Source organism: Drosophila kikkawai, chromosome 3R, assembly GCF_030179895.1.
Source record: "Drosophila kikkawai strain 14028-0561.14 chromosome 3R, DkikHiC1v2, whole genome shotgun sequence".
Taxonomy (NCBI): domain Eukaryota; kingdom Metazoa; phylum Arthropoda; class Insecta; order Diptera; family Drosophilidae; genus Drosophila; species Drosophila kikkawai.
In genome coordinates, this window is record NC_091731.1 from 36,317,005 (window position 1) to 36,344,940 (window position 27,936).

General features: G+C 42.9%; 1 protein-coding gene across 1 annotated transcript; it reads right to left on the reverse strand.

Moving 5' to 3' along the window:
* Window positions 1-23,141: 23,141 nt before the first annotated feature.
* Window positions 23,142-24,529, reverse strand: Or98b (Odorant receptor 98b). The gene is made up of 4 exons (XM_017182214.1): window positions 24,217-24,529; window positions 23,978-24,164; window positions 23,317-23,923; window positions 23,142-23,192 (listed from the first exon to the last, which is right to left on the reverse strand). Exons 1-4 carry the CDS (start codon window positions 24,527-24,529, stop codon window positions 23,142-23,144), a joined length of 1,158 nt encoding a protein of 385 aa, XP_017037703.1.
* Window positions 24,530-27,936: the final 3,407 nt, after the last annotated feature.

Consider the following 27,936-nt stretch of genomic DNA (forward strand, 5'->3'; position numbering starts at 1 on the left):
TTTCTTGTAGCTCCTGGCTCTGGCATTATATTAATCCAGGAACATTTGCCAATACCGGCCGATGTGCAGATAAATTCATTTTGCGGTTTTAAAACTTAAATGCAACAATCAATTGTTGCATGCACAGGCGAGGGCTTGAACAAGGACATGGACAGGGACAGGGACAACGACAAGGACATGGACCTAGAGTTGGTCAGTTAATTTACGCACACACACACACAGCAGGCGGCAGAGCGTTTGCATATCAATGTGTGTGGGTGTTACACACAAAACAAAACGCACACACGCACACGGAATATCCCTTTGCCCAGGGGTATATCTTTGGGATACGGATACCGGAGTCCTCGAAGCCTGGGCTGAAGCAGCAGCCCCAACTCGATTCGCCCTGGCTCGGCGTTGAACTCGGACCAAGGCTGATTTATGTGCTCTACGTGTGCAGCTGTGATCGAATTTCCAATCATGTTTACACACATACACCGAAACAAATGCGAAGGGATGACAGGAGGGAGGGCAGGAGAAGGGCCAGGAATGAAGTCCTTGTAGCGACGATAGACACGCCGCCATCGGTGATGTTATCCCTTACAGTTGCTGTGATAATAGCAACGGCAACAATACAAATGAACACGAAATGCATTGAGCAGGTGAGCACATGACTTCATTTTCCCAGTTACATATCCTCTCGATGTGTGTCGTGTGCCAGGAATTTGGACCGGCTCCCAGCTCCCAGGTTCCAAGCTCCCAGCATCCAGCTCCAGCTCATTTAGCATACATATGTTTGCCGTTCCTACTATTTATGTTTTCTTTGGCAAATTGTGCGTGCCGTTCTGTGTTTAGGGGCCTTGTTGTCCCTTCTCCTGAGTGGCAACACAGGAGCAAAACTTTTTACGGCCAAACTCATTTGCAGCTTTAACTTTGTTTGCTTGCTTTTTTTGTGTTTTTGTTTTTTTATTTTTTGTGTGTGCTGTTGGCTTAGTCATTTTTGGGTAGGCCAACAAAGCAACAAATTGAAAATTAACCAAGTTCTCACGAGGCAACCGATTTGCCTATGCCCCAACTGTGTTTTTGCGATTGAAAAAAGCTCACAAGGAGAAAATGTTAAAAAGAAAATAATATAAATTTATTTAAAATATATTTTGTGGAGAATTTCTTATTGTAAAAAGTTTCTTTTAAATTATTTACTATTTCTTTTTGCTAATATTTTAAATACTAAACCATGTTCTGTTTGAATCGAATTGGAATAAGTTCTTTTATATTTGAAATGATTTTTCCAAGTGGACGCGTCCCCTGGTTTTATTGCCAGTTCTTCGTTTGGGATTCTTGGCAATAAGAGATGGGGGGACATGGCGAGTTGGCTAAGAGCTCTGGGGACTCTCGGCGGACCTTTTAATGTCACTTGCAATTTTCAGCTCAGCTTTTTGTTGGCATGTGCCCTTTATCCGGCTGTTCCGTTGGCAGCAATGGATTGCTGCTGCCTCAGGACTTGTCTCGACTGTTCGGCCCTCTGATTCCTCCGAGTGGGTGAGAAGGACTAAAGCAATTAAATAGAGTTGATCCGCTTCCAGGCGCCCCATCTATGACAAGAAATTCCAAGGAAATGCGTAAGAGCATGCCGAGTTCGTTGGGCAGATGGCAAACAGTTTTCCCCCCTGTTAATTTCGCAACATTTGCCTTTGTTGTTCCACTTCTTTTTTGTTTTTTTGTGTTGTTTCAGCTCCTTGCTGAAAAATGTTAAATGTTTTCACGGCAGTTAATTTCTGGCAGCCCCAAACGAAGCGTTAAATGTCCCCGGCGAATACATCCTGCCACGGCCCGCCGCTCGGGCTTAACACAGGTGTGAAAGTGTTGAGAGCCCGAGAAAATTATGTTAATTATAAAGCGCATGCGGCTTTGGGTTCGGGGAAATTGAAAGTTATTTTTGTGTGTGTGGCATTTCAATTAGCATGCCGCATAAATTTTTATTTAGCAAATCACTGGCAAAGCCAACTTCAAAGACACGACCCCCCAGGGCCCTCGGCTCGGTGTGGATGGCGGATGGAGTCCCCCGTGGCAATGTGTTTTCCATTTTCTCCCATTTTGCGTTGTCTACATTTCTATTCTATTTCTATTTCAACCTTTTTTTTTCGTAATTTTTTTTTTATGCAGCCTCGTACCCGGAAAATCCTTTGACGCCAGCAAGGCAACCAAAAAAAAAAAGAGCGAAAAAATATATAGGGAGGGGCAAAGAAGAAAGAGAGACTCGACTCGTGCCTGTTTTTCTCTATACAAAATGAAATTAGTGTCAAAATGTTTTTGCACTGGTTGTGACTGAGTTTTCATGCTGTTTTACACCGGCGCCGGCGACAGCGTCAGCATCGGTGCCACGCCCCAAAGCGTTTAGCGCGCCTTCGGAGACGGGCAAGGCGAATGAGCGATAAAGTGTGCAGGGCAGCTCAGTGAAAAGAAAGAACAAAGTGGGATGAATAGGGAGATATATTGACTAGGAGATACCTGGTACCTTAAAAAGAGTAAAAAACCTTTACAATTAGTAGAAAAATGAGGAAAAATCGATTTTATATCGATAAGTAAAGCGAAAGTCGATAAATCACTATTTTATTGTTCCAAGATAGTTGTAAGATAGTAATACTTATTGTTATGCCTAGATAATAGATAATAGATAGATAGATCTAGATAAATCGAAAATTTTTCATATAATATCGATATTTATCAAAAACTTTTCGATATAATATTGACCCATCCATCCACTCAGCATACCCCTTAACCCTCCACAAATACCCGGTATAAAAAGAATTGAAACGACGACGAAGAAAGAGAAAACCAAACAAAGCACGGGCGAAAAAAAAAAACATCAACAAGGAGAACGGGCTATTTCATTCAATGTTATTTTCAGCTTTAAGCTAAAATAAAAGCTGACACCGTGGGACAAAGAATGCAAAGGACACCGATGGGGAGTCGGCTGGTGAAATGAAATTTTTTGTGACATGCTTCAAATGCTTGTCACCCATCGTCTATCCTAAAGGTAAAGACTCTACTCCTCTCTCTCTCTCGTCCCATTATTTTCACCTGGTTTTCACCAGCTCTAAGGATATCCTGGCCGTAGATGAGGGGGGGGATTCATGTATTATTGTGTTGTTAGTCGAGTGCAAACAAGTGAAAGGAGTTCCTAGACCGGGCCTGTTGCTGGCCAGCAGTAGTGTTAATGCCCCAATTATTAACTGCCCGGCTCAATTAAAAGTTACGCAATAGAATCCTCGACCCACTTATTTGTACTGAGGTCTCGGCTGGAGCCCAGGAGAAACTTCATTTGCATTATGCAAATTCCTGGCCAGAGTGGAGTGCAGTTTATGGCAACAGTTTGATGTTGCATAAATAAACATAACATGGCAACCGCACCATAAATATGCTTTGTGCCCGCCGCACTCGCTCCTATCATCCTGCGGCTGTCTGGCAAATGCGTACTAAGCCAAAAACTGCATAATCAAGTCACCGCACAGGGCTTAAAGTGATTGGCCAGGCTGCGGCGGCTGCTCAGCATAATTCCAAAATATGAAATGACAATTTAAGATTTTCTTTTGATGGCTAAGCTAAGTTGAGGCTTAAAGGGCGTACGTGCTAGGGGAAAATATTGAGTATGCTCTTGAAAAATAGCAAAGGAAGTGTTTAAATTAATCTACAGGAAAATACAAGAAATATTATTATATTATTAAACATTTTAGGAAAATAGAAAAGCTTTCCGAATTGAAATTAATGCGTTTTTGGCTTAGTTATGATCCTTTTTTGATTTGATGCCATCCTTGAAGGGTATATAAATTTCGGCTTAACGAAGTTCACTCTCTTCTTATTGTTTTATAATATTTAGCCAAGAACTCCATAATAATTATACAATTAACAACCAAATTCACCTACTAATCTTATCCTAAAATTGCTATATAAACATACCATTTCTACCTCCTCTTCAAGAGTATTTCTCTGATCATTATTGATTTCAGCAACTCTCTTTTTCAACTCGATTTTTTAGCACATTCACGTCGGCAGCTCAATTCGCTTTTCGTTCCTCTTCTTTTCATCTTTTTTGTATATACTTTGTTTTATTTTTTGTTTTGTCTTTCGCGCTACAAGTAAATAAATATATGCAAATCACGTTGGAATTCTATTTTTCTTTTTTCGCTTCATTTTATCGAGTTGTTCTTGCTTCGACGGATGCTGTGCTGCCCATCGATTTTATGTGCCATGTCGTACTGTAAGCGATTTTGGGTGATTCGTTTTTGTTTGTCGGCTTAAAATGCTTGAAATTTGCCAGTGAGGCATCGTCACCTGCTGGGCGGTAGTCACGGAAAAGTGGCATGCAACCCACCAGTTGCACACAGAGTTGTTGGGATGAGAAAAACGGCGCGGAAAATGTTACTTGGAATAGCAAATTCCTTGAAGGCGACATCGATTGGTACACAGGAAAAAGGTGGTATATATTTATTTTATAATTTAATAAATTTATTTTTTAATCAATTATTATATTTCTAAAACAATAACTCAGTTTAAAGTACTTCAAGCCAACAATATTATTTAATATAAAATATTTATACATTTTTTTCTCCTGTGCAGACTCTACCCAAAGGCATCCGATGCACCCAGTGTGTACATCTTTATGTGTCTGTGCTGTATTTGATGGTTGATTTTTATTCGGGTTTCTTCGCTTTCTTCATTTGTTACGTAATATCAATAACTCACGCGCAGCTGACACATGTAATAATTCAATCGTGCGGACAACCATTAAACAAGATTGATGATCTCTTTAAAGCAGCGCAATGGTAGGACCCAAGGACCCGGACGGAGACCCCTTGACGCCAATTCAAGTCTTGGGTCTTTAAACTTTATTTATGAAAAATGAGCCAAAAGCTCCTTTGGAGGAACAATTAAAAGGCGCCTCCGGCGAATGAATGAATCCCTCGGATAGATAATCCCTCGCTATCCGCCATACACTCGTATTCATTCTCCGCACACTTCAATGCGATAAGAATTCCGGGTATGATTGATGAACTGCTTGGATATTCCGGCTGGCATGTCATTCATTCATTGCCGAGATATTCCATGCCCAATGTCGATGCCCCCATCCAGGGATGCTCCTTACATTTTACGACAACCGCAGATTAGTTGAGATTGCCTCCGACAGACAAAGACAGCCAACAAATTCCGCAGCTGTTAAAAAGCTGACATCGTCACCTTTGGCTCTCTCGGCATTGTGCCGCATAAATATTTACGTCTCGGGGGGAGGTCCTGGCTTTCCCCTGGCATTCCATGGCAGAAGGCAACAGGCGTCACAGCCGAACGAACGAACGTCAAAGTGGCAACTGTTTGAGCTGCTAAATTGAAATATCCTCGGTCCCGGCATTGTTGTGGCACCGCCTCCAACGCCGTTGTCTCATGCCCAGGGATTCATAATGAAAGGTGTAACAAAGCCGTGGCAAAGTAGCTAATAAAAGTCGTAGTCGTCCCGAAACCTGAAGGCCCATCCCGGCCTCACGCTTCCATTCCCCTTCCCGTCCCGCATCCCAGCTCGGCGGAGACAAGGGAACAATTGTTGACTGGGCGGACGGACGAGTCTGCTCGGCAGTCGCCTTGTTTATTGTCATCATAATTATAAAAGGGTTTTTATGGCCAGCCAGCAAAAAGGGATAAATGGCTGGCAGGTGAATGGAGCCCCAAGCTCGAGCGCTATTTTACGGACGTCCATGACCTTGGGTCGGCAAAGGATTAAAAAGGTATTATCTTAATATGTTGACAAGATTGTGTTAAAAAAGTATATATATAAAATTTAACAAAGGCGAAGAATCAACTGTATGTGTGTGTGCCTTGGTTTGTGTTGGCTGAAGACAAACATAAACAAAGCGAATGTATATTGTTGTGGAAACAAGACATTTAGCTGATTGCCACTCGATTAGGTGAGCGATGCTTGGAAAAACAATTAAATTAAGCTCAAGAGAGTTCTGTGAAGCGAATTTATATTTAAAAGCTTAAATTATGGTCTGTTGTCCGGCCCCGGGGCACTCAGAGCTGTGGAAAGTTGGTTGGGAAATTTAAATTAAATCAAATAGCCGCGAGGAATGAGATGCGAAAGTGGAAAAAACCATTTAACTAGGTGCTCTTGACCAAATAACGAAACATTCTGATATTTAATAGGTTGACAAACATTTAAACGTCATATAAACCAGGCTTGTTGAATGATTTTTCAGCCTAATAGAGCCATGAACTGCACCGACAAAGGCTTATCAGTTAGACAAAATATGCATGGAGTTTTCCATTTTCCCTGCAAACCATACATACTGTCGTTGCTATTCGCCATTGTGGCTGACATCTCATGGCAAGCCGTAAAGCCAGCGATGCACATGATTGACAACGCACTGAGCCAGTTACCGAGTCAGTCAGTCAGACAAAGACATTTAAAATATTTGAGTCATTCAAGCAAGTTCGAGACATCCCGCACACACAAGGAGACGACATCCTGTCGGCAGGAGGAAAGAATGGCTAAGGAGTCGCAGCGGAAATAAATGCGTGGGCAGGGACATATGGAAGGCAATATATATCGTACACAACTGCAAAAAGGCAAAATGAAGCCATCAATGCAATGTCAGAGACACACTTACATATGGCACTGGTGGATAGAGAGACACAGATGCAGATACAGATACGAACACTCGCAGATACAGTTTAGATGGCGCCGCTGAATTTCAGTGACCATGTCCTGGCAGCTAAAGATTTTCCATTAAAACTACTTGGGCAATCAGCATATGTGAGTGAGCAGATCTCCCAGCCTGGCTGCAACACTTGCAAGTGTAATTATGAACTTTAATCGAAAAACTTTGCACAACCCATTGCTCATTCGCACACAAACAGATCCACAAACACAAACCGACAGCTGTCTATCAAGGGCAGACAGACGCGAATCCGCCGGATGCAAATTTAAATCGTTAGGAGATAGTAAAAGCCGATTGGAAGAGTTCAAAGAATGTGAAAGTGATACAAGCTAATGATTTTTAGATGTTTATGTTATTGTTTTCTATTTGAAAGATGTGTTTATAAGCTTCAAATTAAATGTAATCTTTACTCTTATTGAATCACTAGATAAATGACAGATATAAATTGATATCAATGTACAAACAAAAGATTCTATAAAGTTTAGGATTTAAATTTAGTAATTATCTTGAGCAATTGTTTATGGTCAAAAACAAATCCATCACCACTAGCACTCCATCAGAGCTAGAAAATACCTGACAACAACTTACTTCTGTCCAGGTGAAAGTCAGGAATTTACATTTCAAGTAAATAAATTCCTCATTGGAATGCCCATAACTCTTGCTCAACTCTAAATGACTAAGAAAATATATATTTAAAGGGGAGAATAACCTCAGTTAAATGTCAGCATTCAAGGGCTAAAAGAAACCCCTCTTTTGAGCCCAAATGGAATGCGACTCACTGGCAATTTGGTCGTTTGACCGTGTTAGCAAATACAGAGCATTATTGCCGCCTCTAGCCTGAATGCTGTGCTGTTCCCCTTTGGGCCTGGCCAATATGCCCTCTTTTAACTCGGAAGCGGGCTAGCAAATAAATAGAAAGAACAGGGCGCGGAAAAAATTTCAATTCGCCGGCTCGCCGACAGATGCATGCAATGAAACGCGATTGCCTGGGCCCTGCCTCTCGCCTCTTAGTTTCCGTGGAATTGCATTGAAAATCGCGGGCGCGTAACAAATAAAATTCCGCAATTTCGCTGCCATTGATGCCTAACGCCCCTGCAACTGGCCAATATAGAAACAACACAGACAATATAGAAAGGATGTGGGTTCACCTTTACTCTTGCCTGCTCCCCGGCTTCTGTATACATATATGCATAGCCTGGCAGGTGAACTTTAGCCCCCGGCGGAAACTTGACGAGGCCATCAAAAGTTTTGGACACCGACTGCGGCTTATGGCGGCGTTGTCTTCCCAAAGCATTTATCTGCATTTTATTTCGTTAATAAATTGAAACTTGCTGGAAAGTTTCAACTGTGGCAAGACCGTTTTGGTGCCAAGAGCTAAGAGCCAAGTGGGGGTTTGCCAATGCGTCAGCTCTTTTTTGGCATACAAGGCATGCGTATCAGCCGGGCGATTTTTGAAGACTAGAGCTGGCTTTAATAGGCCTCTTCAGTCCATTACGGTGTCATATGAATGGCGGCAGTGCTTGAGGCAACGACTGGCCGCTGCTCTGCATTTAATGCTTCCGATCCAGCGACCCCACATTGAAAACACACTCACACCCACAGCCAAAGATAAAGGACCCGACCTCCTGTGGTTTATCTGAAAGCATCAAGAGCAGGAGGAGGTGGGCGTGCTGGTGGAACGTGCTACCTTGGCTTAATTACATTCTGTCGAGCAATTAAATCCTCAATAATTGTTTTGTTGCCCGCTTTAATCGCAGTTATTCAAACGGCCACAGCTTCGGTCTGGGGCCCCCCGTCTTGGCCTTCATCGTTTGCGCTTTTCATCTGGCCAAAGGTGCCACCCAGTGGCTCTCTCCGGCACTCACCGGTCGGTCCCGGGTCTCCCGTCCGTGTCTGTCCCTCTGTGTCTGCTTTATTTATGGTACCGTAATAATGATCAAACATTTGTCTTCTGCCTGCTCATCCTCGCTGTCTCTGTTGCGCTTCTGTTGTTCTTGTTCCTGTTTTGTGTACGCTTTTTTGAGCTCAACCCGCTGAGGGCATCCACGGCGGATGAGCAATACCTTAAAGTTTGATTAAAACTTAATTGCAATGCCCTCCAGCCGGAGTCGGTAATTTAAACGGGGTTTGTGAAAGATAATAAGCTTGCGGACTAAAGTCACTCGCCGGGGTTGATAAAGGATAACCCGACCTGCAAGGTGCTCGACATGTGTCCGTGTTCACATGGTGTCGAGGATGTGTCTCTGTCTGGCTATGTTTTCCTGCTTTCCCGGCTTTCCTGCTTTCCCTGCTTTCCCTGCTTTCCCTGCTTTCCTGCTTTCATGCTTTCATGCTGCATTGTGAAATCAATAAACCAAAGTCAGAGCCAAGCGATGATGACGATGCGGCTGCAGCTCCGGCATTCTGATGAGCTTGCCACTGCAGCAGCAGGGACATCGACACCGCACTTTGGCCCATGATGCATGCGGTTTGTGGCAGAAAAACAATAGAATTATCTCCAGAGTGGCTACGGATGCCAGGGGTGGTGTCGAGCATCAGCAGCAGCAGCAGCTTGTTTGCCAGGAAGGCAGCCAGTCAGTCAGTCAATCAATAATTTCTAATGATCCCCAGTGACGCAGTGCGTCAGAGGAAATTTCCTGGCATTTAAGAAGCATTGCTATACAAGTTTCTTCTGTAGAAGCTAAAGCGATTCGGGCAATTGTCGTCTTGGAAAATTTCAGATTCGGGGACATTTCCCTTTGATTTGATGGCCCAAGTGCTGCAGCTGCTACTAATTTGCCTTCCCGTTGCAATGTAAGTCACTTCATCTACAGCATGTATCTGAAAAGTTTTGCAATAGCATTTAGGGGGAAAAAATACAAAAAAAATACAACGCACAAGTTTGCGACAGCCAGCCAGCCAGCTTAAGACCTTCCAGCAACGAGGGCGGCGTCTGTGTGTCTCGCCAACCGCATGCTACAACAATTTCCCCCTCGAACGGCCATCTCACGCCCCGCCATGCCCCATCGTAAGAAATTTGCAAACATTCAAGGCAATTAAAACTGTCAGATGGAAGTGGAAAAGGGGCGGCTAACGGGGCTGGAATGGGGCGTGGCAGTTTCCTCTGCGGACCGCTGATAACTTTTGTCTTGTGCGCACGGCCATGGCACATGGCCAGCAATGGGCCACGGGCCAGCATTCTGACCACTAAAGCTGTCCGCGGTGCCCACTGTACTATGGGTAAAATTAAAGTTTTGCAAGTCTTTAAAGAGGAAGTTTATTTTTTAAATTAGGAGTTAATAGTTTTGATTTAAATATACAATTTAGATATTTTCTTTGAACGGTAAAAAAAATATTAATCTACATTTAAATTTATACCCGCAGTGTCCTATGGGTTTGCTAGTTTGTCCAATTGTCCAATGGGTTTGCCTGTTCGGGAGTCTGGAAGTCCACTGTCCCCGTGTCACTGTGTCCTCTTGTCCGCCCGCCACCAGTGTCCGCCACTCAACAGTCAACAGAGTCAGCTGGCTCAGGCTGCCACAGCGGCGATGTGGGCACGCAAAAGTTTTCGGCCCACATTAGTTGGGATTTGTGTTTGAGCTGGAATATTGTGCCCTATGGTCGGATCGGCGCTTGGCCCTTCGCTGCTCATCTGCTATTTTCGTCCTTCCTCATTTTTTTTTTTTGTTATCTTCTTCCTTTCTTTTTTTTTTTTTTGGCCACACAAACAAAAGCAAAAGCAGCGGCGGGCATGACAACTAGTGGAGGCAAACAACAAGGATGGCACAAATTAAGTGCACACTTCCTTTGCATATTTAAATGCCCCTATATACTTCCGCTTCGAGTGTGGAGCATCGAGTGGCCGAGTGTGTGTGTGTGCTTGTGTGTGGACAAACATTTTTTTGCGACCATTTGTGTTTGCATGTTGAACATGGCCACACCAACTGGCAGTAGCTTCGCCTGTCCATTGTTGTTTGATTTCTAATGGCAGTTTTTGGGCCTTACTGAATTGAATATAATTTAAGCGTGTGTGTGCTGCTGGGCCAGGATTAAATCGGTTGCTAACTAACCGGACTAGAGAGAGAGAAATCCTGCAGCCTGCAGCTGGCACGCCCGGGCTCCGGGGATTTCATAAATATTTATTAAGCCCAGGCTGACCAAAGTGTCTGCTGTGAAGGCCAGGGGCTATTTATTTATAAGTAATATCTGGGCGTTGTTTCCCCAGCCGTATATGAATGCCTAATGTTGAGAAAGGAAAGCTGAGATTGAGACGGAGAGATTGAAAAGCTATTGCGTTAGGTGAGCAAAATTCGATTAAAGCCGAGCTAAAGCAGATGCAAGTGCTAGGAGCTAGGAACTCTGAGGCCCTCACTCTTCAGACAACAGCGTTCCAGGAATAAAGGGGCCATAAACCGCTGACACTGCTATGAGCTGGAGCCCTCAGCAGACTGAATGGCAAGGCTGCACTGGGAAAACTCTACGATGAGAACCTATTTCTTTTTGAATAAAAGTCTTTGTGGATAAGAAAATTTATTGAAATTTTATTAATTTATAATGTGTTTATTATTCAAGAGAACCAAAGACAAGAGGCATAGCACCTCTCGCTCGTCCTGTATTGAGTAAAAATCTGTCTCTAAAGAGTTCTCTATCTTTCACTAGCTTATCAAAATTAAAAAAAAAAAATCCTGTAGACTGATAGTCGTGAGCAAAAAAATCGACTTAGCTTGTATCTATTCGACAGGAACTAAATTTTCCTAGCCAAACAAATTATATCAAAGATTTCTGTCAGTGCAATGTGCAAGCCTGAATGCAACCCCGTTAAAACAGACATCCTGGGAATCCTTGGCACAGGAGGCTTCCTGTGTGTGGTTACTCAATAGCTGGAAAATTGAAATTGAAAATCTATTGGGTATAATCCAGTCGCCGGAATGTCAAGTTCAGACAATGCCATCCAGCATAACTGGCAACGCAGCAGGAGTCGCGGAGCAATTTTAATTACAAACGGATTAATCGGTTAATCCCAGACGGGAGCCCAGCCATCTATAACCATCTCTTTTTGAAGGGCAAAACAATCAGGGCCATGCAAATATGTTTCTAAGAACAAACTAATTGGGGGAACCAAGACACAAGGCACACACACAGCTCGTTGGCTGCACTGTAATTAGTCTCAATGAGCCGCACTTGACCATAAAATTAACATAATAATTGGGCAGCCAGTGGGCTGAGTACCGATCCTGGAGAGACGAGTACCAACTACCGAGGACTGAGTCCTGTTCACTTTGTACTCAAGCTGGGAAAGCCGACAGGCAGCGCGTGACTTGGCAGCATTTTGGGCAGGGACCGAGGCTGATGTTTTCAACTGCTTTTAATTACAACGTTGACATGTCTAAGCTGCTTTCGATACAAGCGAGGCGGGCCTAATAGGATTAAGCCAGTGACGTCGGTGCCGGGCTGTCAAGAGGCAGCAAGACAGAAATCAAGCATACGCCGCGTTGTGCCACGATTTGCAGGGCGTTGGCGTTGTGCCACGATTTACGCGAGATGAGTTGAAAGATGCTGTCGACTCCGAGGACTGAGAGGTGTCGTGCCGGCTGGTATTTAAAAATAAAATCAAATAAAACGATGAGAAGCGGGATATAAAATCTAAACGCCCACGAAGGAACCGCATTGGCGGGGCATGGCCTGCATACTTATGCAGGCGACTGTATTTAATGGCCACTATGCGCTGCGTGCTGAGAAAAAGGCGTAAATTTTGCTAATGGCCTGAAAATTGGGCAATTTTATAGCCTCATGAATAAAAGATTTTCATTTTGCTTCAATTACAGTCAAAGCCAGAGAGCGAGCCAGGCCCCAGTGGCAGTGCCAGTGCCAGTCAAGGATGAAGTCAAGATAGCAGCCACACACTCGCACTCGCAGTCACACTCGCACACACACACACAAGAGCCCTCATGCCCACAGCCAGGCATATACACACACATATGCGACAAGTTGGCGGCCACAATCTTGGATTTATACGGCTTCGAGTGGCTTCAGTGGCTGCTAGCTGGGCTCAGTAGAGTGGCGGCGGTGCTCACCCAAAGCCTTTGCCTATTTAAAAATTAAAATTGTGTAAATATTTAATGCCAGGCAGCGCGAGTTATTAGCTAGCTTGATAGCTATCCAGAGCAGGTGCCGGGCCACTCACTAGCTCACCAGCCACGGCCTTGCCGAAGGATCCTGCTAATCGATTGCCAGCCGCGATGATTACAACAGTTTCCACTTGGTCGCATATTTTCCTGATTAATTCCAGGCCGCACCCCTGAATATTTTATGCCGCCAAAAAGAGAGAGGGAGATCTGAATAAAAAAATAAATAAAAATAATAAAGTGGTTAAGCAAAGGGCATAGCAAATAAAACGAAGCTTACTTTATGCAATTGCCAAACCGCAAACAAAGTGAATTTCATTTTTGTTTGCGGCCACAGACGTGTCAGTTTGGACACATGAATGATGAATTATATTCGGTGGTCAATTTGAAATATATATACATATACAGTGGAGCCGATAAAATATTTACGATTCCAATAATCCGCGAGGCTCAAGCCCGGGCACAGAGTCTACGCTTCCTCAACTGATCGCAGGAAATAGCAAAGTGATTTCGATTTAAGCTTCCAACATCAATTTAATTTCAATGCCAAATTGTTGTTGCCATTTCCCCTCTCCCCTGAGCATTGTTGACTGGTTGACTTTGCCATTGCCTGATGGTTGAGAGAGAGGGAGCTGTGGGGTTTGGTGAGCCAGTGCTTAATTGAAAAACGTAATTAACTTGAATTTTCTGCTTTTGGCGTTTATTGCCGCTCATTTGCAACGGGCCATCCAAACGGTTAGGGTCGCCATGGCCATCACCGTCGCCCTTGCAACTGCAAACTGAAAACTGCAGACTGCAGACTGCATCCTGCGTATTTATTCGCACTGCAATGAGTGCCTGTGGATGGTCAGCTCCATGGTGGGATTGGGAATTGAGTTTGAGCTCCAGTTGTGGGTTTTTGGGCCGGAAACGGAAAGGGGTTTTCGCTGTTGATTAGAGCTGGAACTCTGCAAATGGCGAACCTATCGTAGGTAAGGGAAAAGTTATGGTTTCTCTTTAAATTAAATCATTTAAATTTCATATTACTACACAAGTGAAAGTAAAAACCCAAACAAAAATTCTTATATAATCCCCCGATACTATCGCTTTTATCCCAGCTCTGGAATAGCTATTGATGAAAGGACAACTCCATGCCCTGCTCCCGTTAATGTTGACCGCAATACGTGGCTGCCAACGAAATCAGTAGAACGGCAATTGCCTGTGAAATATGCAGGCAATCCGGCCGAGGACTGACAAGTCACTCACTTACCTTTTAAATCCTTGCCAACCAGCTTTAATACGCCAAGCCTGCTCACCGTTCATATTTCATAGGAATTTTATTTTCAAGCCCGGCTAATAAGCCTTACAAAAGCCGTAGAAGCCACAGCTACGTTGGTGGTTCCCCGAAGTCCCTTTCGAGCTTTGGCTGCACCTAATTATGTGACCGAAAGGGGACCGAGGCGGGGCCGGGCAGTGAATCAGGCAGTGAAAGCAAATGTTACCTGAAACACGAGTAATTAGTAATTTAAAATGCCGCACGTGCATTGAATAGCTCTTGTAGAGCATCCTTGGCCCCGTCTCCGGCTCCGTCTTCGACTACCTCTGGGCCACGTTGATTGAACGCTTAAGCTCGCTTGGGTAGGGCAAACACGTTTAATTTAATTGTTGATATGGCGACGCTACAAATGAATCGGCCCAAAGCCACAGACTGCGTCTCAGTTTCAGCTCAGACTTGGCCTCGGCCCGAGCCAAGTGTCCCTGTTCCTCCGTTTGTCAGCTAAGAAAATCCAAGTTGGCATTGGCCTGCTGTGCGCTGGCAGTGCCACATGCTGCGTCAAAATAAGTAAACATGACGGCACCAGACAACAGAGAGCAGGCGGCCAAAGTTGCTGACTTTACAGCCCGGGGAGCTGTGACTTTAGATGGAGCTGTGGCTGGAGCTGGATGTGGCTGCTGCATGGGTACAAAATAATCAAGAGCAAGTAATCTGGGATAATTAACTAAATAAGCAAGCGTCGCCAAATTTGTTGCTTATAAAACCGACAGTGGCGGCTGCCTGTGGCGAGGGTCCTGCTCCCCCGTTTTTTTTCCTGGTTTGGCTTTTCAGCCAGCCTTTGTGCTCTTCTTTTTTTTCGTTGTGGGTATAATAAATGTATAATTGATTATCCGTTTAATCGCTTTAATTTGCCCAGTTTTCTAATGCCCGGCCATTACTCATACGCCAGGTGGGCCGAGTCGAGCCGAGCCGCAAATGATTTCAATTAGCCGCACTAAATAAACTATTAAGCTTCTATTAATCCCGGCCTAAATTCGGTTAAATATTTTTATGGCACATAAAATTAAAATTTAATTAACTAGCACACTTTGTGAGTGGCAGAGAATCGTTTTTCACAAAGCTGTAATTAAATTGCAGGCGCAAAAAAGAGCGCCCGGCAAGCAGGAAATTATTTAAATATTCATTGTGGCATCAAGGCACATATAGTATGTATATGCACATACATTGGGCATGCAGCGAAATCAACTGATGAATGAGCTAGCAATAATGAAGTGCAAACAGGCGACACGTGCAGCCAATTGAAGAGCTGCTGTCCGGTCATTGTCCGGCTTTCACTTGGGTTTCCGTTTCCATGTCCTTGTGCTCGTCCTGCTCGTCGTCATTGATTGGAAATATTCCAGCTAATAAGAAAGCAATTATTTTTCCCTAATTTGTTTTCAGAGATTCTCGTTGCCCCTGGGCCTGGTCCTGGTCCTGGTCTTGGGGTTTCAAGCGAATCAGCTTAAAATGTTGCCCAAAGATTTTTGTGAGAACAACAACGCAAAAAATGCGAGGCAAAAATAAACAAGCAAAAAGTTGATAAAGCAAAGTGGCCAAAGTGAAACGGGGTTTATAATCGGGTTTAGGCCATGCAGACGAGAAAATCAAGCACTCTACCTCCGAAATGTTCAGGAAATTACACAAGGTTTCAGAGTTATATCGAAAATGATAAAATGCAGCTCTGAAATTATAGACTATTTATTTTGAGAACAGAAATAAATATATCTTATTTATGGAAGAATTATGGGATTGAAAATGCAATTAAAAACCAACTTAAACAGCACAAATTGTGAGAAATATCTGTAGAAAATGCAGCTTAATTTAAGACAGTAAATTTTAATATGATTATGTAGCTTAAGGTAAGGCGGTAATTTACCTTAAAAAACGCTTAATTACCAGCAAACCCCTCTACCTCTCACTTACAAGTTTTATCCCCTTTTGCCGCATTAAGGTATTAATAATCCCTAAAGAGTTATTAATACCGGCAACGAATTGAAGTTATTTTATTTATTTACTTTACTTACAAATACTTTGCAAAAAATTGTTCTCCTGGTAGCGCCCCGAAAGTCCGTGAGGCCAAGGATACGCACTTGGCCTGTTGTTATTTTTATGCTACTTTTCATTTACAGTTTTCCTACAGCGCCGCCTTTGCATCCTCCTGCTCCCCGAGGACGATCGGTGAAGCGAAGGACCCTGGCCGGCAGGCAATTTTCTGCTTAATAAAAATTAAAAAGGGTTATGCGCGAGAGGCAAAAAGTTTTTCATTAAGCTGCCAACGACGATGATGAGGATGATGGCAGAGGCGAAGGCGGTCGGTCGCCAACAAGCAAAAAGGGAACGAGAGGGGTATGCAAAACGGGTTGCCGCAAATTTGATAATGAAGATAAATGTTTATCGCCTTTCAGGGGCGTGGCCGGTTGCCAAAAAGTTCGTAAACGCAAATTTTCACGCTGATTATGCCAATAAAATCAATGATAAGCCCACTCGGCAGGGAGTTATTCGTACCACCCACGCAACCACCCATCGCCAACTGCCAAAAAGTTTTCACAGCCAACAACAAATGAATGGCCAAAATGCAATGAATTCAATTGATAGGGTCAACTGGATTCCTGCACCCCATGAATCCCGCAAAACACGAATAAATGCAAGTAAATATGCCCGCAATGACACAGTGTCGTCCGCGGGGCAACAGGATGGAGGTGTCAGGCGTTGGGCCGCAAGTAAATTGGTTTGCCGTGTCATTAGTGAAAAATGTATCCACATTTTGGCACTAATTAAATTTCATTTGAGTTTTTCCACTCGACTGTGGCCAGCGTGCCACACAGCAAGCAGCAGCAGCAGCAAGCTCCCTCATTTTGTCAAATTTAATTGTTTTTACGTTCGCGGAATAAATTTGAAATTCATTTACAATTGAATAGAGAAATTGTGCAAAAAAAAAACATCAAAACGGGGAGTGAACTATAATTGTAATTTATTGATAGTAGATTGGTTTAGGTGATTGATTTTAGAAGAAAATATTGAAAAAATATGAGCTTGATATTTTTAATAATATTTTTTAAGTGTGTGGTAAGAGTACAGCGCCTTGCACATAATATATAATAATTTAGATAACTTAGAAATTGTTAATATACCTTTTAGGCTATTGTTATTTCATCTCCTAAAATATTTTCGAGTGCACTAAGATATATGGAATTTATTCGCACACATTCCGCCGGCTGTCCGAGCTGGAGATTAGTTTGTGTCAGTGGGTCAATGCACTGGGAATGTGGAATGTTCAGGTGCCGAGTTTCAGATGAAAGAGAAGCCAAGAAAGTAGCAACAATCCGAAAGGCGAAAGGAAATTACAAAACACATGGCGCCTGGAGCTAGTTACACACAGCAGACAATGCAGCCAGGCAGAAGGGTGAAAAGGTAGATGGGTGGAGCCAAGGAAAGATGGAAAGTTAGAAAAAAGCAAATGAAGAGGATGGAGCAGCAGCTGCTTTCCGTACGTGAGGATGGCTTCAGATGCCCCTAGATGGATGGCTCGACTGCTGGTCTGGTGGTAGGTCACAAAAACGCCAGGACACGGAAGCAGATTGTCAATGGGTGAGAGCATTTGATGCTTATACTAAGTTTGATTCAGTGTCGTCATCATCGCCTCAACAGCTCAAGGCTATTTGGGCCCCGTCCATAGACAAGACACAGATAAGGGTAACGCGGAAGTTTGACCCCAACTGCGAAATGATTTGAATACCTTACCGACACCCCAAAACATTTGCATCCACTCACTCAACCCAGGACAATGTGTGAAGCAACGTTGCAAATGACTCCCATAACTGTTGCGGATTTAATTTGTTGAATTCTGTTTAATTTGCTGCATTTATTGCTCGTCACATGTGCAAAACTTTTTATTTATACAACAGACGAGCTATTTTTTTCCGTAGCTGCCTTTTATACAAACTTCCAAACAGCAGTGCCTGCCTGCAGCTCCAATTCCCCGCTCGCTCCCCTTGTAAAGTTATGGCAAAAGCACTTAAGCGATTTCATGCAAATTTTTTGTATATATTTTTTTGTGCTGTGCTTTCGCTCAGGTAAGCATTATGGCTATATGTCTACGGCTGTGACTCTGACAACAACTACCGAGGAGGGCAGCCAGCGGGAAAAAAAATATATAAATACTTGTAGGGGAGAACGCAGCGGCAGCAACAATAACGAGCTGAAAGTTGAAAACTTCTGAAAATTGTTGTTGTTTGAGGCAGTACCGTGTGCGTGTTGGGGCATATTGGGCCTAAAGCTCCAGAGATTTGAGTTTCTTTGAGTGTTTAAAACGGTCTTTAGGGGGTATTTTTGGGGAATTTGTTTTTTAAATTTCAATTGACTTGTTGGGAGATGGCTGGGTTTAGGCTTGAAATGATATATTAGGGATATAATAGAGGCTATAATAATTTAATTATTTATATTCTTAAAGGGAGAAATAGTTAAAACTGGGGATAGATAACTTAAATTGAGTAAATTTTATATTTCAGGCTAATTTAAACAAATATCTTGTCAATTCTAACTTAAAGGATATCATCTTATCGTTTCTCACAACTTAAATTCCAGTTTTGGTTGAAACTTGGTTATGCTTTTCTTTTTGTGATTGTACAAGGACAGTTTATATCAACTAAATGTACTCTAGTTTTATAACTACATAGTTGTAATGCTTGCAATTCAAATCAAACACAAAATTTGATAACAAGTTCAGTTTCTCAAATTAAGACAATAAACATTTAAGCATATAGTTTAATTTGTCCTCACTCAAAGGAATATGTTTGTTGCTAAGGAAAATGCTTTCCCTCTTGATGGCTCATATAAAAATGTCATCGCCTAAGTGGCACGATGAATGAGAATAATAATAAAGTTGTTGGGCGGCGGGAAATATTACTTGCAACATCGACTTTGGCCACGCCACATAAATTAGAAGTGCGTGAAATCTTGGCATATAAATTTAATGTGCCGCCAGCGGAGCAATGGCAACAAATCAAAAACACTTTTAAATGGGCACGTCGCTGTCGTAAAAACATCAGCGAATCGTAATTTGCTTGCCTTATTTATTGAATGTTTAGTCGATGCGTTGGCCAAGAACAATAACAACGGAGGAGCCTTGGGCATAAATCAAGCACGTGTACGGTTAAGGGCGGTATTTTGGGATCTCTGAAGGGATCGGATCGCCGCCTGACAGCACTTTGTCGGCGAGAGTCCTGTGGGCGGACAGGAGCCGCTGGCAATCCTGCCCCAAAAGCCGACAGCCAGCTGAGCTTCTAGCTTAAGGTGAGTGCAGCTTCTGCAGCAGCATTTGCATGCCACTCACCTGTTCCGTTCTGTTCTGCCCGCTGATGTTGCCGCCATTTCGACTTTTACCTTTTCGCATTGTCTGCTCGCTGGCTCGTTTTGTTTTAGGTCGTTGGTTTTCTCGGTTTAGCTCTAATTGAAAATATTTTTGTTTGCACTTCATTAAACCCAAACTGAGCAGCAAACTGAGAGATATGCAATGTCTGTCAGTTGCATTTGGTTGCTGCAGAGAAGCTACCAAGGGAGAGTGAGAGGTTTAATAGATATGTATGCAGGGGGTGGAGAGGAGGGTTTTTTGCACAAAGAGACATGGCTGTTTCGAATGTTATTATTGTTTTCCATCCATCCCATCCCCTTTCCCGTATTTTTCCCCTTGTTGTTTTTCGTGTTTTTAATCCAAAATGCAATCATTGAAATGCATTTTATTTAAGCTGCACTCGCTTATTGCATTTTTGCATACAAATTTGGAAAGCTTTTGTGTGGGGGAAACCCCCAAGCGACTTATTTTTATATGCTTACAACTCCACAACGGAATCCTGGCCAACCTGACCTCTCTCTCTTCCTCTGTGCTGTATGTGTGTGTTCCTCGCAAATTCAATGACAGTTTGTGCCTTTTGCAACTTTCAGTTGATTTTTTATTGTCAATCGAACAATAACGAAATCATCGGCCAAGTTACGCCAAACGCCGCAGCAGACTCCGATTCCGATTCCGATTCTGATTCCGAGTCTGAGTCTGATTCTCCGGCTGAATGTGACAGTGGCTCAGCACGGCGAAAACTTTAAGGTAGGCAGCCCGGAATTCTGACGGCAGTCGAGCGTGCCACACCCCATCGGTGGAGATTTATATGCCCAGGCGATGTGACTCAATCAATGGCATTTGTGTTGTGCCACGACAGCCGGTGAAGAGGGGACTCGGGAAAGGAGTCTTCGAGTCCTTGCCCCTCTGGAACGGCGGGCGCAGCAGGACATCAGACAGTCGGAGAGACACAGCACAGCATTTTGTGTAAAGAAATCAAAAATTTATACAAACTTTGCACAATGAATGAGCAGCAACAAAGCAGGAACAGGAACAGGGGCAGGACCAGGAGCTGTATACCAGCCGAAGGACGAGTGTGTCCTGCCTTGGCCAGGACCAGCAATTGCCGAAAATTGTTGCAGCTCGCCTCGCTCGCTTTTTGACAAAAGAAAAATACAAGAAAAATACGAACATGTATGCACATGAATAAAATATGAGAATTAAAGATTAAGAAAATTTAAAATTAAGGGGAAAACCTTAAAAGAAAGTCATACTTATGGGAAATCCCTTATCTATTATTATTAAAATAAAACACAATTTAAATTATTATAATATATTTCTTTCCAGTGTAATCACTCGACGAGCAGCTGACTTGCAAGTTGCTGCAACAAAAATGCGACAAGGACAGCTCGAGACCGGACAACAGCTTCAGGATGTGTGCAGGTAGGTAGGTAGGTAGCTCTCAGTTGCTGCCAGTCCGGTGAGACGGGGGCCACAGCAGACGAATTAATTAAAAATTCCGAAAATATCCGGTTAGCTCTTTATAACAATTTCGTGCACAATACCGAACTCAGGCTCTATACGTGTGTCTGTGTGTGTGTGCATCCTGCCAAGGAACTTTAACGCTGCAGAAATTTTAACTACCACCAGGCGCCTCAAGATGACTTCATCTATCTGGCCGACAGCCATTGAAACTGTTCTCGTCTCGGCCGTTTACCAGGCAATCTACATAAATGAATTCATTTGCCATCCATATACACACATACACATGCATATATGCACAATAGCATGCCGAGTTCTCGGGTCGTATACGCAATATTTGATATTTATTCTCTAATTGAGGGTACGACCCGGTCCTGAACTGGCCCTAAAGTCCTGTTTGTTCACAGAAATAATTGCTGCTGCCGAATAGGGCGTATAAACGGAAGTATTTCTACATCAAATACAAGGGAGGGGGGGAAAAAGGGAAAATCATCGAAAGCGAGGAAAATGTGAGGAAGCCAAGAAACGTCCGGTGATTTGGCAATAAAAAATGACCGGAATGCTCGTTAAAACTAAAAACAATTGACCACATAAATTAGCGGCATTAAAATGCCAAAAGGCATGAGGCCAGAAATGGCCCCAAAAACGGCCGGAAGGAAGTGCGAGCGATTGATTCAATTAATTGCCAAATTAAAAAGGGAAAAATCTCATCCGCACAAAAAGGGCAAAAGGAAAAGCCGAAAGGAGACGAAGGGAATGTTATGACAATGTAAGGAAACCAAATAATAAATGACGAGGAGCCGCCTCCCTCCCTCCCAGTAACCGATCCTGGGCTGACAGACAAAGTGACAGGCGCCGGGGGCCTCCTCACTGGCACAATTGAATTTATTATGGCATTTCAACTCGAAGAGCGTCAATTGAATGAAAGTGGACCAAAGCCCACCCACCAGGCCACAGGCTCCCAGATCGAAAGGAGAAGGAAAAGAAAGAAAGCCCGGCAAAGCTCTGTTGCAATAGCATCATTATTGGACTAAACCGAAACTATTTGCCTCAATGGGCCACAAAGCGCCACACGACACGCCAAAGGACACAGCCGGAGAATCAAACGGAGAAAGACAGCAAAACAGAGACAGCAATGGGGGCCAAGGCGGACCCACATCACAGAGCAGTCTCTGTGATAGTCCAATGCCCTCGGGGTATATTTTTCGCCACTTTTGCAACGGCCAAAAGTGTTGACTGTCTTTGATTTTGTTTGTCTGCTTGTTTGGGCCGAAGGTCGCCCAGGGACAAGGGCTGGAACACCAGCAATTACACACAACAGTTTTGTCAATCGGGCCAAAAGTTCAGAGCACAGAGCATAATCAGGAATGTATCATAAAGCCATACGGTAATTCATCCATAATGTTTTATTTCTGCAGTGTGAGCAATTGGAAAAATTGGTAATAAATGTGTAAAAGTTATATTTGATTTTAATGGGTATTTAAAATGTATTTTTTGCAGTGTCTTACTAAATTCTGCCCTTACTTAACATTTAAGTCATTATTCTAGTAAATTTTAAAATTCAAATAAAAGAAATATTTCATTTTCAAACCCATTTTCTCCCAGTATACATCAAAGCCTGTTAGCGAACGCATTGTGGCTGCAAACAAATTACAAAATCGGCTAAACTTAAGCCGCCGTGTTGCGTGCAGTTTATGACTAAAGCGACGCGCCGCCTGCGGATGCTGGATGGAATTCCGGCCACTGCAATTGGCTTTTTCCCAACCGCACTCACGTGCAGTCCACACACACACACACATGACACGGACATGGGCATGGGAAATCCCGTCGCCGTCGTCTATCGGCAAAACAAAGTTAAATCGCCCAAAATCCTTTGACCATGTCACACTTTTATACATAATCGTTGGCTCCGGCACGTGCAGACAACCGCAATGTTGTGTGAGGTCGAAATAAAAAAAAGAGGAAAAAAACATTTTAAACACACAACATACAACAAAGCAGAAATTACAGAAACATCAGCAAATATTACGTATACGTGCGTTCAATGTCCCCGGACGAAGGCCAATAATGCAAAAGGCATTAACAAGACCCAGCACTGGTTTTCCGGAGCAGTTATTGCCATTAACATGGCTTAATTAGCCAACTGGCTGTAACAACACCGGCTTAAAGCATAATTGTAAATATTTCCGGGCTTAAACGAGCCAGAGCCTCTGCCTGAATAATGAACGAGCCTGGGCAGGGATGGACTAGGCGAGCGATCTGAGGAGAATCACGTAGGAGATGGCACTGCGAACAATCTGAAAAGAATTAGAGGAAAATAATTCTAAAAAATATATAAAACATTATGCAAATATATGTAATAAAAATCATAAAAAATAATATAATTATTAATATTAAAATCCTTTAAATTCCCTTTCATACCATAACTAGTGTCTGTCGATTCGCCTCAAAAAAGTACCCATTGATCTGGCAGCCTCTCCTAGCCCTCATCATGGCTATCTTCAGAGATTTCACCAGCGGAAGATTCTCCTTTAGGAGTGGCAACCAATTACTCTCGTAGATGGCTTGACCGAGGCCCTGGCTCTTCTCCTGGACGCTCATCCCACAAAAGCAGTAGATGGACACCTGGCTCAGAATGGCAGTCGTAAAGGCGGCATAGAACAACATGGCTGGCTCCATCAAATGAGCGGACAGCTGGTAGCACAACACACACAGGTGCAAGGAGGCAGCCACAAACTGGGCAAAGATGAGCGGACGGAAGTAACCATTCAACGAATGACCCAAGTCGAGACACTCCTCATACAACTGAAAGATGTGCACCAGGTTCTCGCGTGTCTCCTCCTCAGTCTCACCCTCGAAATGCATCATTTTGTGCTGGGCAATCTCGAAGAGAGCACAGAGGTTGTGGGTTAGGGAACAGAAGAGTGTGTCCACGCAAACGGTGGGCAGGGCCACGCCCAAAGCAGCAGAGACATTCCATAAGTAGGAGAAGAGGTAATTATTAAGGTGAGAGTTGTCCCAAGGATATCTGTAAAGATATGGGATTAAGAATCTTGAATCGTTTGGTTATGATTTCTTTTACAAGCTGGGAAAGGGTAATTCCGGTTGGACTTCTCCTGTTCGTAGGTAGCCACTCAGCATGGACAGAGGAGACATGAGGCAAGCGGAGAGACCAGCCATCATGAAGCAGTGACTGTACAAGGCGCTGATGAACTGATCCCGTCGATTCTGCCTGGTCACAATAAGCTCACAGGGAGTCCAATGAATTTCTAAGGAGTAAACGAAGTAGTAAAAAATATAATATATTAAAAAACAACTTACCCATATTTAGCATATTATGAAATCTTTGTATAAGAGTCCTAAAATCCTCATAATGCCAGAAAAAAAAAACAATCTTGCAGAGGGCCAGCAAGTCCACTAGACCCGAGCACAGCGAGTCTGTGAGTCCCTCCACATTCTGGATATTGCGTAGGCCAAAGGCAATAGTTAGAGGCATGAAACTGCCCACCGAGAGGATGCAGAAGATAGCTCTTCTAGGATAACGACGACACCCTAGACCTCGATCCAAGAGCAGCTGAATTCCCAGTAGGCGAAAGAAAAAGGACTGCAGTCGAAGGAACTTGTCCGTCAGCATGTCGAGTCGGGTAAGTTGTCCAAGACTAAATACATATTTTTTATAAAAAAACCCCCAAGCTCGCTACTAAATTTAGCTCATTAAGGACTAAGTAAAATCAATAACCATTTAGGCGAGGCGTCAGTGCAACCTTCAGTGGCATTTATAATTAAAATTTAAGTATTCAGACCCTTAGCCTTAGTCCTTTAGGTTAGGTCAGGTATTTGTCCTTTGCTTTAAGGAATTTTTGAATGCATCAGCATGCAGCCCCCGACAAAGGGCTGGTCCTGTGATGTTTGCACTATAAATTATACTTAATTAAAAACAATTAAAAGCAAATTCCAATTGCAGCCGTCAAGCCCGGCCTGTGGTGTGGCAAACAAATCTGTGAGCCACTGCAAATATTTGGCAGCAATGCTAAGCAAAAACTAAAACTAAATCCTAGCTGCATTTCAAATGTGAAAACTTTTGTTTGCCTCTCCGCTCAGGCCAACCCATTCCCCTGACTCTCAGTTCAAATTGTATTCTATGCTCGCCTTCGACTAACATTTCAGAGTTTTAATTACTGCTAAGTCCGAGACTTCTCCACCGGCTATCGGAGGAATTGTTGTCGTGGTCAGAGATCACAGCAACTGGCAACTGGCAAAGTTTCGGCCATCCTTTGGTCAGATAATTCAGCTAGGAAATAAATTAATGCAATTACATGCTCGGCCATGGAAGGCAGCTTGAGGCAAAGTCATAAACTGCACACAAATTAAGTTTAGTTTGCACCGACAGCATTATTAATTTGATGTGTGAATGCCAAAGTGAGGAAATCACCGGTTAACCTCCTGTTCTATTTACTCAATTATTAATCGACTTAGTTTTGAGGTCGTCCGGTAATTAATTAAAAATTTCAACTCTGGGGACTGGGGACACAGGAAGCCAGCTGCCTCGCCAGGGAAATCCTCCTGGGAAAGTCCTATAACTGTAGCCTAGGCACATAAAACAAACATTGACACACTGACCAAGCCCACGAAATGGAGTTTATATATTTTCGGTAAAGCAAAACTTGCTCGAAACTCAGCTGGCAGCTGACAGAGAGAGGGGGAAGCCTTCGGGGGTGGCCGAAAACTGCTCAAGAACTTTTTCTTATTCCTGGCATTGTTATTACCACGTTGATGTTGCTGCTGCTGCCGTTGCCGTTGCCGTTGCCATGGCAGGACCCTCAACGAAACTCGAATTTCCCTTTAAAGAAGGCGTGAAATATTCGACTTGAGAACTCGCCAGAATTATAATACTTGAGCCAAAGTCACTTGATAACTATTGTTCAGGGCTTAACACTTGTCAGTTCATTTGTTTTAAGTGGGAGCCAGTGTTGAATGTTTGATTTCCGCTTATGTCTTGGATTTTTTGAGAGTTTCTTTTGTATTTATTTGAAATTAAATAAACTGATTGTATCAATGTATGAATGCTTTATATTTTCGGTTACTTAAACGGATTATATTTTAACAATTTTACTGTTTTGATATTTGATATCTCACACGATTAACTCCCCTCTGAGGAAGGCTCTCCAATAATATTTTATAATTTTTGGTCATAGTCTTAACCCTCTACGACCATAGAGTATCGCCGGCTTCGGGCTAGATCCCCGACTTGAATTACTTTCCCGGGCTAGCCCATTTAGTTGTTGCACTGCCCGGACAGCAGTTGAATCCAAAATGAAATACTTGATTTCAGCCTCCGTGGGATTTTGCCTGCAACTCCGAGGAGGAGCGAAAACTTTGCCGCTCTCGCAGGAAGTCAACTTGGCATCCAGCGGCAACTGCGACTGCGACTAAAGCGATGAGGTGGAGGAGGTTGGGCTGTGCTGGGCGCGGAGCAGTTTGCTTAAAATGTTTAGTGGAAAGTGTTTTAAAATACATTAAAAAGTTCACGGCTGCCCTGGCACGCATTGAATTTATGCGAATTTGGTGAACTCCTTGAGTGGAAACTTTTTGCATTTGCTCGCCCGCGCCCAATCAACTTAAATATTTGTTTAGCAGAGGCTCTTCCCTGGGCTCCCTACCTCAGGTGCCCACCTTTGTTGGCCACCCCCTCCAATCGTACTTAGACAGTTGTAATTAATGCCCCGCATCTCGATGGGTAACCGTATACGTAACTCCCAGCCTTGAGCATGTTTTCATATTTGCTCCTGTCATCATTTAATGAGAGATATTTTATTTTCCCGTCTCATATTTATGGGATGGGATGGGGGGCTCTGGGGGATGCCTGGCTCAAATTTAGATACTTACGTGGGCTGCCGATTTTTACTACCTGTGATTGCCTGTCCTTGCTGCTGGGGCCGTGGTGGTGGTGGTGGTGTGTTTCTGTTTATGCCACGATTTGATACGCTCAAAGAAAACTGTCGAATTTGCAAATGACGAAGCCCTATTTAGATCCCGAGGCGCTTTTGTCTAGGCCCAGGCCAGGAAAATATATTTTTTGCAAAACAAACAAACCCAAAGTAATTTGTTTTTCCATTTTCGTGGGAAAACAGACCACCCTACATTGGCTTATTTTTTTGTTGTTGAATATATGTATCTTTTTTTGGCGCTGGGCTAATTTGCGAAAGCCGTTGCAACTGTTGAAATAAGGAAATTACATTAACGCCAGTCATTTAACCGATTGCCATGTTTCATTAATAACAAACGCTTGTAAATAAATGAGGAACAACGGGAATAACTATGGCCACAACTATGCGATAAGTCAATTAAAACTGTGGCGAGAAAGTAAAACAATTTATTTGAGGCTAAATACCCTTCAAAATATAAATTATGAAACCAAATGACAGGGAAATTAATAATAAAGTTTATTTTAGAAACAAACTTGGATGACTTTTTGGGTATAAAATACTACAAAATAAGTTTAAAATTAAAAAAAATGTAAATTCTTATAAGGGTTACCTGCGTTTTTATAGTTTAAAATTAATTTAAAGCTAATTAATCAGAAATCCTAGAAGTGTATTAATTTAAAAATGTTTCAAAATTGAAACCACCCATATTTTATGTTTTCAACGAAAGAGTAAAGCCCCGCATAAAAAAAGATATAAAGCGCATTTAAATTAATAATCAATTTAAAACACAATCGCTTACTGGTTCAAATGAGAAAAGGAATTTCATATTGAATTAATGCTACTAATGAATATAGTTCATGCCGTTCACGTTGATGTCCAGCCCAGCTCAAAAAAAATAAATAAAACAGTTTAATTTAATTTGTGTCAATTCAGAGCGATAAGCAAAGAGAAAACGCTGCCCGGGACATGGGAAATTATATTAATCAGACAAATAAGTGTTCGCTTTATTTTATGAATAATTAAAAATAAAACAAAATGCATGGCGAGCTGCCTTCGGCGAATGCCAATGAACTACTGCCGGCGGCAAATTGACTTTCCGGGACCACACTTGAGG